The sequence below is a fragment of the Bos indicus genome, chromosome X (assembly GCF_029378745.1).
Source record: "Bos indicus isolate NIAB-ARS_2022 breed Sahiwal x Tharparkar chromosome X, NIAB-ARS_B.indTharparkar_mat_pri_1.0, whole genome shotgun sequence".
NCBI lineage: Eukaryota > Metazoa > Chordata > Mammalia > Artiodactyla > Bovidae > Bos > Bos indicus.
Genome location: NC_091789.1, coordinates 53,718,945 through 53,731,498, shown reverse-complemented (window position 1 = coordinate 53,731,498; position 12,554 = coordinate 53,718,945). Strand labels below are relative to the sequence as shown.

Below are 12,554 nucleotides of genomic sequence, written 5' to 3'. Positions count from 1 at the left end.
CTGTAAGAAAGAAGAAAAGAAACAGAAAAAATAGGCAGTCAATGTTGATGAACTTTGTACTCTGACCCAGAGATCCAGAGAGACGATAGGCAAGATTTGAGGGCTTAAGAGAAAACCTATGAATGAACACAGCTGTGTAAACCAGGAACATTCACAGAAAAAAATGGAAACAAACTAATTATTTTTGTGTGATAGGGACTGTAGCAGTTTTTGTTTTTCTACATTTCTCTAGTTTCTAAATTTCCCATGAAATTAGAAATGAACATGTACTGTAATACTTTAATAATCATATAAACATACAAAATAAATGTTTTTAAAAAGTGAGTCTCAGAACAAGCATTGAAGGCTTCCCTGGTGACTCAGATCGTAAAGAATCTGCCTGCCATGCAGGAGACACAGGAGATGTGGGTTCGGTCCCTGGGCTGGGAAGATCCCCTGGAGAAGGAAATGGCAACCCACTCCAGTATTCTTGCCTGGAGAATTCCATGGACAGAGGATCCTGGAGGGCTACAGCCCATGAGGTCATAGAAGAGTTGAACACAACTAACACTTTCAGAACTAGCACTGAGAGGTCACTAACACAAAAAGAGTACATATAAAGGGATAAGCAGCATCTACCTGATGAAACCTGAGAAAACAATGCTGGAGGCAGAGAGAACTCTATCTGAAAAAAATCCTGTCTTAGAAGACTCAGAGAGAATGCCTTTGGTTATAGAATTCCCTGCTTTGAGGAATATCTTCTTCAGGGAAGTAATCTTGTTTGTGTGCATTTCTAGAATATAAAATATATCCCGGAAATTCCAAGAGGGCAGAAAGGGCCATGTCTATTTTGTTCACTGCTGTGTCACCAGAACCTAGCACACTGCCTGGAGTATAGTAGGTGCTCAACAAATGTTTGTGGAATTAACGAAGAATTCTGAATTTAGAGAGGCAGAGTAAAATATCTACAATTAGAAGTCCTTGGTTCGGCAGTGCAGAAGCTTGTGCAAATCACTGAATATCTACGTGCCTCAGTCTCCTAGGTCACTGAGATATTCTAGAGTTGCTTGTATTAATCACCAGCAATGCCAGTTTATCACATCAGTGGTATGGTAAACTTTAGGAATCCCCAAATTTCTGGCAGAGTGGTTTTAAAAAAAAAATTTCCTAGCCCATAACATCCATATCACTGAAGGATCAGTATGCTCCCTAACTTGCTCTTCTGAGTCTCAACTTCAGTGACCCTTTCTTTTTCTTCCTTCCTTTATATCAGAGGATACTGGTCACTAAGAAAGATCTAGCACTGTCAAGGAGAATGAGAGGCCCAAGTGTACTCATCCAAAAGAAACACTGGAGCTTTCTGTTCTCATAAAAACACTGGATTCAGGTCATTACAGCCATTGAAATGTCAATTTAATCTGCAAGAGAAGTAAAGACCTCCCCATGGAAAGCCAAAAAGAAGCACAGCTTTGTTTCCAAGATCTTTTCCAGCTCTAAGTATAGGGTTGCAGTCTCAAGTACTGGAATGGGAGACTAAAGTGCCTACTCTTAGCTTTATTTTTATTATTTATAATTTTTTCTAGCTGTATTGGGATATAATTGCCATATAACATTGTATTAGTTTAAGGAGTACAAAATGATTATTTGTTAAACTCTTAGCTGTATAAACCACACTCAGTGCCATCCTCAAGAGCTGATGCTCCTTATGGAGTTTGGAACTTCAGGGCAGATGTATAGCTGGCCAAGTGTGGTGATGCTTTCCCTTAACTTAGAACTCGTTTGCTGATAGTAGTGTAATAAAAGGCAGAAAACTTGATGCTTCCAATTAATGTAAAAACACCTTCCATCTGTCTCCCTACAAATAGACACATGCCGTAAGAGGTCATAATGCTGCTAGTGAATTTGCTCATCTATGCTGATCCAGATGGCCTCCCAGAGCAAATGGTAAAAAAGAGGGGTAGCAAGGAGAAGATAGGAGGGTGGGTGAAAATGAGGAAAAGTGAAACCAAAAAGTAGTTTACAAAATCTTAAGAGAGAGGGTATCACCAGAAAGATTTTAATAGGGGAAATCACCAAAGAATTGAAAATAAGGCCTTGCAGAAAGCTTCCCCTACAACCTTTGTATAGTGATATAGTTGGGCTTCCCTGGTGGCTCAGGTGGTAAAGAATCTGTCTGCAATGCAGGAGACCCAGGTTTGATCCCTGGGTTGGGAATTTCCCCTGGAGGAGGAAATGTCAACCCTCTCCAGTATTCTTGCCTGGAGAATCACATGCACAGAGGAACCTGGAGGGCTACAGTCCATGGGGTTGCAAAGAGTCAAACACGACTGAGTGACTAATATTGTCACTTCATACTTAGAAATATAGGTTCTAAAGGTGGATGTCCTAGATGCCAATCCTTTTTGCCATCCATTAGTTATGGGACCTTGGGGAATTTGTTTAACTTCTCAGTGCCTCTGTTTTCTCATTTTGTAAGATGTGGATAATAACAAGTGTCTTATAGCATTGTTGTGAAGATTTAAATGAAATGATTACATTAGAGAAATCCCTGGAACATAGTAAACTCTATCTGCTAGCCCCTATCATCATCATCACCATTCTCTATTTCCTAAAGTGCAGGAGATGCATTTAATTTACATAGGCACTACCCTGACACTTAGGAAATTAGTTGATTTAAAAACTGATAGAACACCTAGACATAGGCCTCACAAAAATGTGTAAGACCTATAACAAGAAAATGATACAATTTTACTGAAGTATATTTAAAAACATTTAATGAAGTGTACCTCAGTCAAACTGTATATAGTTGGCTCTCTGCATCCACAGATTCAACCAAACATGGATGGAAAATACTTGGGAAAAAAATTCCAGTAAGTTCCAAAAAGCAGAACTTGAATTTGCCATTTACTGGCAACTATTTACATAGTATTTACATCATATCCATAACTATTTACATAGCATTTACATTGTATTAGGTATTATAAGTAACCTAGAGATGATGTAAAGTATATGGGAGGAAGTACACAGGTCATATGCAAATATTACACCATTTTATATAAGAGATTTGAGCATTTGCAGATTTTGGTATCCATGAGGGGTCCCTGAAACAAACCCCTGCAGATACCCAGGATTGACTGTAATTTTCTTGCTAGAGTTCTTACATATTTATGGCATAGAGTGTAGTGATGTTTCATGGAGGTATATTTATCTCCAAGCTCATCAAGTTGTACACATTAAATAGGTAGAGGTTTTTGTCATTTATACCTCAATAAAGTAATTTCTAAATATTAAATGAAATCGAGAGTTCAATTATCTTCTAACATGAAATTAACTGATCCTGCAAAACATGTAAACTCCCTCCAAAATAACCTAAATAATGGAGTGCAATCTCAATCACATTCTCAATAAAATGCTTTTTTTTTCATTGTTATTGTCTTGCTTTGTGTTCTGGTGGGGGAATTGACAAACTGAAAATTCATTCTGTTTGGAAGATCAGGCTAAACTGCTCTATCAGATATGAGCTGTGAAAGGCCTTTGTAAGAAAGGCACAAGACCTAAAAGCAATAAAGAATATGAATACATAAAAATTGAATACTTCAAAATGCCAGAAAATACTACAAGTATATTGTCCCTTACATATAGTGTGCTGCACATCTCTTACATGTATGACATACATATGCACATTTAAAATGTGTGTATGTGCACACATACAGAACATTATACAAATGTATACATACACACTTATCCACAGCTGGGAAAGGATTAATAGGCAGAATAAGTGAATAGTTCATCCAAATGAATAAGGAAAACACAAACATCACACTAGAAAAATGAGTACTATATAGAGATAAGAACAGAACGTCCAAACATGAAATGATGTTCAGCTTCACTCATAAAGCAATTAAAATAATTATCTTATAATTATACAAGTGTTTAGCTTAAGATATGAAGAAACAGGCACATTCATACACTTGGGAAAACAAATTCACGCAACCTTTTGGCGGTACTGATGAAATTCTAAACATACATATCTTTTCTCCCAGCAATTCTACTGCTAAGAAGTTATTCTACAGAGTCTCATTCCAGTACACAGACACTTTAAATAAAGATGTTCAAAGGAGCATGGTCTGTAATCAGAGAAAAACTTTGCATGGAAAAATTATAAATAAACTTTAATCCTACCAACAGAAGATTAGGGAAATAAGAAATAAGAAAGAATGGTTCAATTCATATAAAAGAAATATATAGTATATTTATATTATCATATATGTATCTATAATTATTATATATGTATATATAATTAACTATTGAAGAAACATGGTATACTTTTGAAAAAACATGTTGCTGAAAAGAATGTTTAATACAGCTCTTTTTGGGCAAACATATATGGGTCATGTGCTCAGGCGTGTCTGACTCTTTTTGACCCCATGGACTGTAGCCTGCCAGGCTCCTTCTGTTCATGAGATTTCCCAGGCAAGAATACTGGAGTGGGTTGCCATTTCCTTCTCCAGGAGATCTTTCTGACCCAGGGATTGAACCCACGTTTCCTTCATTGCAGGTAGATTCTTTACCATCTGAGCCACAAGGGTAGCTACACACACATATATATATTGTATGTATGTTTATATTTACACAGTAAAAAGAAGTCTGGAAGGATATACATTAAATGGTAAACAGATTACCTTTGGGAAATGAGATTACCTCTCCTATTTTACATATATTCTGTACAGTTTTGAATCTTTACCATAATCATGTCTGATTTTTTATAATTAAAAAAAAATGACCAAAAATAGTAATACATGATCATGGTGAAAAGGAATTCAAAACATATAAAAGGGTATAAAGTAAAAGCTAAAAGCCAGGTGACTGCTCATTTTCACTCCCTAGAGGTAAATCGTTTCTTGCATATCTTCATAGAAATAGTCTGTGCATATACAATTACCTGCAGGCCATTCGTTCTGTGCATGTATTACTTTTATAATGCATAATATTTTAATTAAGTGATTTAATTACCCTCAAAATTCTCAGGAGGAATCATTTCCAGAGATTTTTCTCCCCAACTACTGTCAATTCTAGGTATGCAAAAAGCTTCAAGACCAGCAGAACTTCATGAACAATTCTTAGCAGAGAAAAAAGAGGACATATTTCCTCCCTACACTTATTTGAAACATGGGGCTTTGTGAAGCAGGGTCAATACATAATAATAAGGAAATGGTCCAAAGCTATATCCACAGCTGTACCAGCTCAGGCCCAAGTAGATGAAGCTAATCTTAGGCTGTTAAAAGTCATTAACAGTACTTTATCTCAACTTTTGAAACACTGACTCACACTTTATCCTCTGCTAGAGGCTTACTCATCCCAGGATCCCTCTTTTACAAATGAGAGATTAAGACAGTGACCTCTTTGGTAACTTCTTCTAAAGAACACAGAGAAGGTCAGAACTGGGGCCAGGCCTGACCCTCACCAATATTCAATCCATACCCTTTTTCTTTCTCCCCACTGGAGACGGAAGGAAGGAGTGATTCAATCAGTGATTCCCAAAAGTGGCTGATCAGAATCAATCAGGGTACTTTCAAAAAATGCAGATTCCTGTATTAACTGACTTAGGTCTGAGTATGGAATGTAAGTTGTAAAAGGAGCTTTCACCCAGTGATTATGTTTTCTCATGATCAGAATACTAGGGAAACTCTTATTAAAAGGCAGCCATCCCTATACCAACCAACCAAACACCCTCAATGCAATGTAAACACTGTGGGTAGGAAACATGTCCTACTGGCTGCTGGTATTACTCACTTCTGGGCCCAGAGACGGTTTATCTATGATGTTTTTAGTCTAAATACCTTACTCAGGTTTAAGAAATCTGGCAGGCCTGAGATATCTGGCTCTGCAAGTTGACTATTGGTGCTGTCCAACAGAAAGTTCTATAATACCAATACAGTAATCACGAGGTATACATAGCTGCTGAGTACTTGAAATGTGGCTCGTATGACTGAGGAAATACATTTTTTAATTTTAAATAGTCACAGGAAGCTGGTGGCCAGTATCTTGGACAGTTCAGGTCTAGATTTCTAAGACCCTTGATTTTAGTGGAACCCGCCCCTCACCTGACCCCACTCACCTCTACCAAGGGGGACCTCTGCAGAGATCAGAGTCACATAGAGCTGATAGGTCAGCTGGGGCACTGAGCCCAGGAAGGCTTGAATCTGTGACATACGTTTGTAGGCATTGCGGTGCATAGCCAGGGTCCGGATGGAGTGGCCCACCTCCCATTCTATCAGCACCTCCTCGCCATTTATTAGCATCTTCTTTCGGGTGAGGCTGACATAGGGCTCCTCCTGCCCCTCTTTCTTCCACAGTGTGAGGTACTTAATCATGGCTTCCAAACATCTGCAGAAGTAAAGCATCATGGGAACTTAACTAAAGCTGTCCTAGGAAAGAAATTGGTGGTGAGAGGGGATAAATAACTCAGGAAGGTTGTGCTACTTTTTGCCATTCTTTCACTCCTGTTCTTCTCAATTTTCATGAGTCAAACAGCTGGTCATGCCTTCTATAAATCACTTGAATCTAAATCTTTTGTGTTCATTTGGTCATCGACCAACCTAAGAATACCAATTCAGAAGTATTTGAGGACTTAGAAATTGCTTTGTCTCCTTAATAATAAGCCTATAACAGAAAAATGACTTGAATACAAAAACATTAATAATGTGTTGAGAGAAAATGATGAAGGTTCCAAAAGGCTCTGGTTTTCATAACACCTTAAGTTCCTGAGGAAAAATGTTGCTTATTAAAACCTTTCAGCTTCATAATCAGGTCTTTTAAGCTCTGCTTTTTCAAGACAAAGCCCACAGGTATAACTGTCTCAGCCAAAAAGTCTTGGAGGAGATCTGGGAAAAAACCTCTCAAATACACAGGGGTGCTTATAAATCAACTATACTCCAATAAAAAATTTAAATAATTTAAAATATACACAGGAAAGCCATTTAGCAACAAAGGTAATTAAAAAGACTTGGCAACTCAGAACCCAATGTACTATATACCTAGGGAACTTCAAAAGACCTCTTTAAAGCTTGTTCTGGGGGTCTCTTGACCTTTTAGGGAACAACAGCCTTTTAAACTTCATTCTTTCTCTATAAAAGAGGAAAATCTTCTTTGATTTGGAATTCCCGCCCCCCCCCCCGCCCCCAGCCACCACACACAGAGAAATGAATGGAAACTGTGGACTATTTTTTATGATAAGTTGGAACAGTTGTGTCGAAATTTAAGCTGTCTTTCCTGACAGGCTGCTGCTGCTGCTGCTGCTAAGTCGCTTCAGTTGTGTCCGACTCTGTGCGACCCCATAGACGGCAGCCCACCAGCCTCCCCCGTCCCTGGGATTCTCCAGGCAAGAACACTGGAGTGGGTTGCCATTGCCTTCTCCGTTCCTGATAGGCTAAGGGCTATATTTATCTCACCCACTGCCCTTATCACATAGTGGGCATTTGATAAATATTTGCTGAGTAAATAAAAGAATAAGAAGGAAGCAAAGAATACAGAGTGAGAAGTGATGGAAGGAGATGATAATGGCAATGAAATTTAACAGATAAAGAGACCAAAGACAAGTTCAGAGATTTATATGCTCTCTAGACCTAATAGGAAAGAGCACTGGCTGGCTGCCATTCTCCACAGGATCTCTCTTTTCTTAAAAATGTTTATTTTATATTGGACTATAGTTGATTTAAAATGTTATGTTAGTTTCAGGTGTACAGCAAAGTGATTCAGTTCTACATATACATGTATCCTTTTTCAAATTCTTTTCTTATTTAGATTATTATGAAATATTGAACAGAGTTCCCTGTGCTCTACAGTAAGTCTTTGTTGGTTATCTATTTTTTAAAAAATATTTATTTAGTTATTAGGCTTCACCAGGTCTTATTTGTGGTATGTAGGAGCTACTTCCCCAACTGGGGATCCAAACTAGGCCTCCTGCATTGGGAGCAGAGAGTCTTAGCCACTGGACCACCAGACAAATCCCAGTTACCTATTTAAAAAATAGTAGTGTGTATGTCAATCCCAAACTCCCAATTTATCTCTCCCCTTCACCTTTCACCTTTGGTAACCATAAATTTGTTTTCTAAGCCTATGATTCTGTTTCTGCTTTGTAAATAAGTTCATTTGTATCATTTATCCACAGGATGCCTTTGACATTGGTGCATGTGTGCCAGCTTGAAGCATGTAGCTTGAAACATCCGCACTGTAAGGAAAACTGAAATCCAGGAGAGAAAAAGATGGAAGGAAAAAACAGAGAAGAAAAAAAAAAAAAAAAAGCAACTTTCTCCTCTGATTCAGGAAAAATGCATATGTGCACTTCCAACAAAAGATTTTAGATTTTAACCCAAGCCCATCAATGTTATTGCTGAATAAAATATTGGGGGGGGGGCGGTTGCATGAAGAATCCTGTTCCTGCTTCTATTCTTAAGGCTATTTACTGGTTTACGTAAGCATGTTTGCCTTGCTTATAAATGGCACAACATGAGAATACATTTTCACTTCCAGAGGTAGCTTTGCATTTCACATAAGAAAGCCAGGCCCTCCAAACACCTTCATGTGCCTAATATCACTAATCAAGTTCCTACCTACCTAAAAATGTAATTTTTGAAATTGAAAATAAGCCTTGAAAATAAGCATTATCAAGCATATGATCTATGAGCTTTTAATTATTTTTCCTGGCTGTAGGGTTAGCTGACTGAGATTATAAATGCTTTCCAATCATATCTAGTCAAAGTTAAATGATAAAAATGAAACAGAGTACTCAAAACTATGGATGGTCCAAATTAAAGATGGCTTGGGAGGCCGCAAAGCAAAGAGAGAAGTCAAAATGGGGAGCTGGGGAAGTACTTACTGAAATTTGCATCTTCAGGAGGGAGGGGACACATGTATGCCTATGGCTGATTCATGTTGATGTATGGCAGAGACCATCACAATATTGTAAAGTAATTATCCTCCAATCGATATAATTTTTTTAAAAGAGCACTTGAACTTTTAATTCAATAGATTACATTTAAAAAGGGAGAGAAGAATGGTTTCCTTGCTCCTCTGACGACATCTCTAAATGACATCTTGATTCAAAGTTCAAGATGAGGTCTTCCTTTCACAGCTTAACTTCAAAGATTTAGAACTGGAAAGGACCTTTAGATTACCTAGTCCAGAGTTTGTATAGGCCAGCTGAGTCACATCTGAAGAACAGCTGTGTCTTGTTTGGTTCAGACAGTGTTTTTATTTAATTACCAAAATCACTTGTCAAAATATTAAGTCATTCTATTTCCCACAAAATCCTGTCTTGAGTGCTTCTCCTGAAAAGTTGGGGCCTTGGTGATACTGGGTCTGAATTCCCACAAGGAAACAACGAACTGGAGCTGTGGAGCAGTTGCCTCCTTTAGGCTTATCTTGCGGACTCCAGATTGCCATAGCACTCACTACTCTCCATCATTTCTTTAACAATGAAACTTCATTTTTATTTATCATCACACATGAAGCTACTGTTTTTCTCATACTTGTCTTCCCTTGCTCATTTATGATACTTGCCTGACCCCTGTTAAGTGTTTGAGTTTGAGACCCATGATCTAGCCCAAGCCATTTATTTTACAGATGAAGGAACTGAGGCTCAAGGCATCTTCAGGGATTTCACCAAGGCTGCATAACTAGTCAATGACAGAGGGGGCGAGGGGGGCCCACTAGATTCCAGGTCTCCTGAATTCCAGGCCACTGTTTCTATTGATGTCTCAAATTTTCACTGATGGAGCATAATCAATTCCTCCCCGTTTAAATATGTTGATAAAAATTTTTCTTTAAAGAGTTCCATCCTTAGCCAGTTTCAGACTGTTTATGTCTCTGATGATGAAACATCTCCCTAATCGCAATTACAACATCAACACTATGATCCATATTCCTCAGCTGACTGCAGGTTTCCGCCTCTCTTGCAATCAAGATAAACTTGGTCCATTCTTTCCTACTGACCTCATAAATTTTGCAACATCTCTCTATCTTGAAAATCCCGTAGCATCCAGATGAGACTTCTGATGCAGATGCCTGTCCCCCTTAGGATAAGGCACATTCTTATCCTTTCAAAGCAATCAGAATGGAAAGACTCTATATTATTATATTGTGCTACAGCATCCAGATAGACTTTCTTCCTTTGCCCCTTCTAACCGTGTACCTTTATTGCAGAAAGATACAAAGGGATAAACAGGGGACCAATAAACTGCCAGGAAAAACAAACTACAAAGGGCTGGGGTACCAGATGAGCACAAATGGCTTAAAATATTTCCCAGATGTCAAATAACTCCAGAAAATTTGAAAATAGCAGTCACAGCAGCCCAAGCAGCTCAAGTTAAAGAAACTGAATGTGAGATGGGACGGAGAGGATAAGGAACTTCCACCCAATGTAAAGAGCATCTAAAAGGCGGGGTCAAAATAACATACTCCAAAGCTATGGCCGGTGTTCACAAGGTGATCACATCAATTGGTCTCAAATTCAGATAGCAAACATTGTCAGATGAAGTCTTATTAATGGTACCAAACATGGTTTTGGAACACGGGTACATGCCACATGTTCATTGCGATGGCACTTAAGACTGCAGATAAGACTTTGTGGGTGGCAGGCAGGAAAGTCAAGAGTGGGAGGGAATAGAAGAATCGATTTAATTAGAGGCACAGTAGCAGTCTTTAAAAATATTAAATTCATCCTTCTCTGCACAATGAGTGGGGGTAGAGGAGGAGGGAAAAGATGGAAAAGTTGCTCACCTGATAACAGGTCCCATGAGGATTAGATGCATAAACAATGATAGTGGCTTGTCTTTGGCCAGGTCTCTGTGGACAAAAATGAGGGTCAACTGGACCATGATGGATGAAAACATAAAGAAAGAAAAGGTGTACGTCATCCAGTAGGTTTCACTATTCTTCCGGTAGATTCTAACCATATACAAGGCAGATGCTGCCTCCCCACAGTACAAAAAGGTGGAGAAGAGGATGCCAAATGGAAAGGTAAATCGGGGGTTGGCCCCACGGATGACATCTTCCTCAAGAGAGGATATCGGCTCCACGTTTGGCTCTTCGGGAATTTCAAAAACTTGGTCCATTGTTGAGGTTCCAACTGTTGTGGTCTGGTTTTCAGAGAACTACCGCCCCTCCCCCACCCCCCCAAAGAACGTGCAACAGCTGCAGTCGAAGTATTGGTGAGGAAAGCTGTCAAGTCCAATTCCAGAACGGAGATCTACTAGTTAGAGCAGGAGATCCCTCTCTTCTAGTCTCAAATTAGACTTGTTGGAGTTTGAGATGAAGGATCCAGGAGTACCACTTTGAACTTGACTCTTGATTAGGCCGGGATTCCAATCGTCAACACACGTGCTGTGGAATTTGGACAAGGCAAAAGCAAACATCTTAGCGCCTAGTCAGGGGTCCAGTTCCAGTCGTGTAAGGAGCCATGGGAACTGCTGTTTCGGTGGCGGTTCCGCCTTTCGCAGCCCTCTAGGCAGCGGGGCAGGCCGATTTCCTGGGGCACCCACACTCAGCAGCTGCTCTCGAGGAGCGCTGACCAGTGTGCTCTCTCAAATCGGCCGAGAACTGAGCCAGTCAGAAGTGGGGGTTGCAGCCTGAACGTCCCTTCGGGATTCAGTTCAGTGACCAGGTACCTAGCTATTGCTAAGCTGCGGCTGTTAGCTCGCCTGCTCGCGGGCGCTCTCTCCAGACCCACGCTTAGTCAAAGGTTCTCACGTCGGCTTCTCGGGATCCCCCAAGCTCCGCACCCAAGGCAGCCCGACCAGAGGCAGGAGCAGAGCCACAGCCCCGTCCCCAAGCGCAGTCACCGGGGAGCGAAGTGGCGTGCGCGTCCGCTACAGGATCCAGAAAAAACTGGAGGGGCTTCTTTTCCACCGAGAAACTTTGCTAGCGAAAAATACAACGTGCGGGGTGCCAACCCAGCCGGACAAATGTCACCAAACTCTTGGGCGCCGTCTGCTGCCTGGGTTCTGCCGGCCCGCAGTTCCAGCTGTGAGAGATTGGTGACTTCAGGAACTAAGGCACACAGAGGGCGGGGGTGAGCGGAATGGGAGAGACAGCTGGGACCAAACAAAACCAGTCTGCGACTTCCAGGGCAGGCAGATGAAAGATGCTCGGTGCGTAGAGGCGCAACAAAAGGGGGCTTGGGCCAACCTTTAGAAGGATTTCTTATCACGACCCCCGAACCCTGGAGGGGGCTACAGCTTTCCTCTTGCCCCAGAGCAGCAGACGCCCACTTCTACCCCTCCCTCCCTAACTAGCTCGCTCCCACACTTGCTCAACCCACGCGGTTAAGCAGGTGTGTCTCTCTCGGCCTCAGGGTTGAATCTCCCTAGGTCCTATTGCCCTCCAGATTTTGTTTCTGTTGGGTGGAGGACAGACCTGGGAGGCAATCAGGCCGTAGAGTTTCCTTTCCAAGAGAGACTGTATATACCCGAAGGGAGAAAGAAAAAGATAGAGGGGGTGTCGAGACTCAAGGTCAACCCACCGACCCATATTATATGCCTTGATTTCTCCACTTGAAAAATGAGGCCAAGGTAGGA

At 40.6% G+C, this 12,554-nt stretch overlaps 1 protein-coding gene across 1 annotated transcript in view; it reads right to left on the bottom strand.

The window, feature by feature from the left end:
* The window catches only part of XKRX (XK related X-linked), a 40,667-nt gene extending 28,425 nt beyond the window's left edge, over nucleotides 1–12,242 (bottom strand). The window contains exons 1-2 of the mRNA XM_019955685.2: nucleotides 10,759–12,242; nucleotides 6,098–6,366 (exon numbers count right to left, since the gene is read on the bottom strand). Of these exons, the coding sequence (XP_019811244.1) occupies nucleotides 6,098–6,366; nucleotides 10,759–11,093 (604 nt within the window). The 5' untranslated portion in view covers nucleotides 11,094–12,242. The remainder of the gene's footprint in view (nucleotides 1–6,097; nucleotides 6,367–10,758) is intronic.
* Between the last annotated feature and the right edge of the window lie 312 nt (nucleotides 12,243–12,554).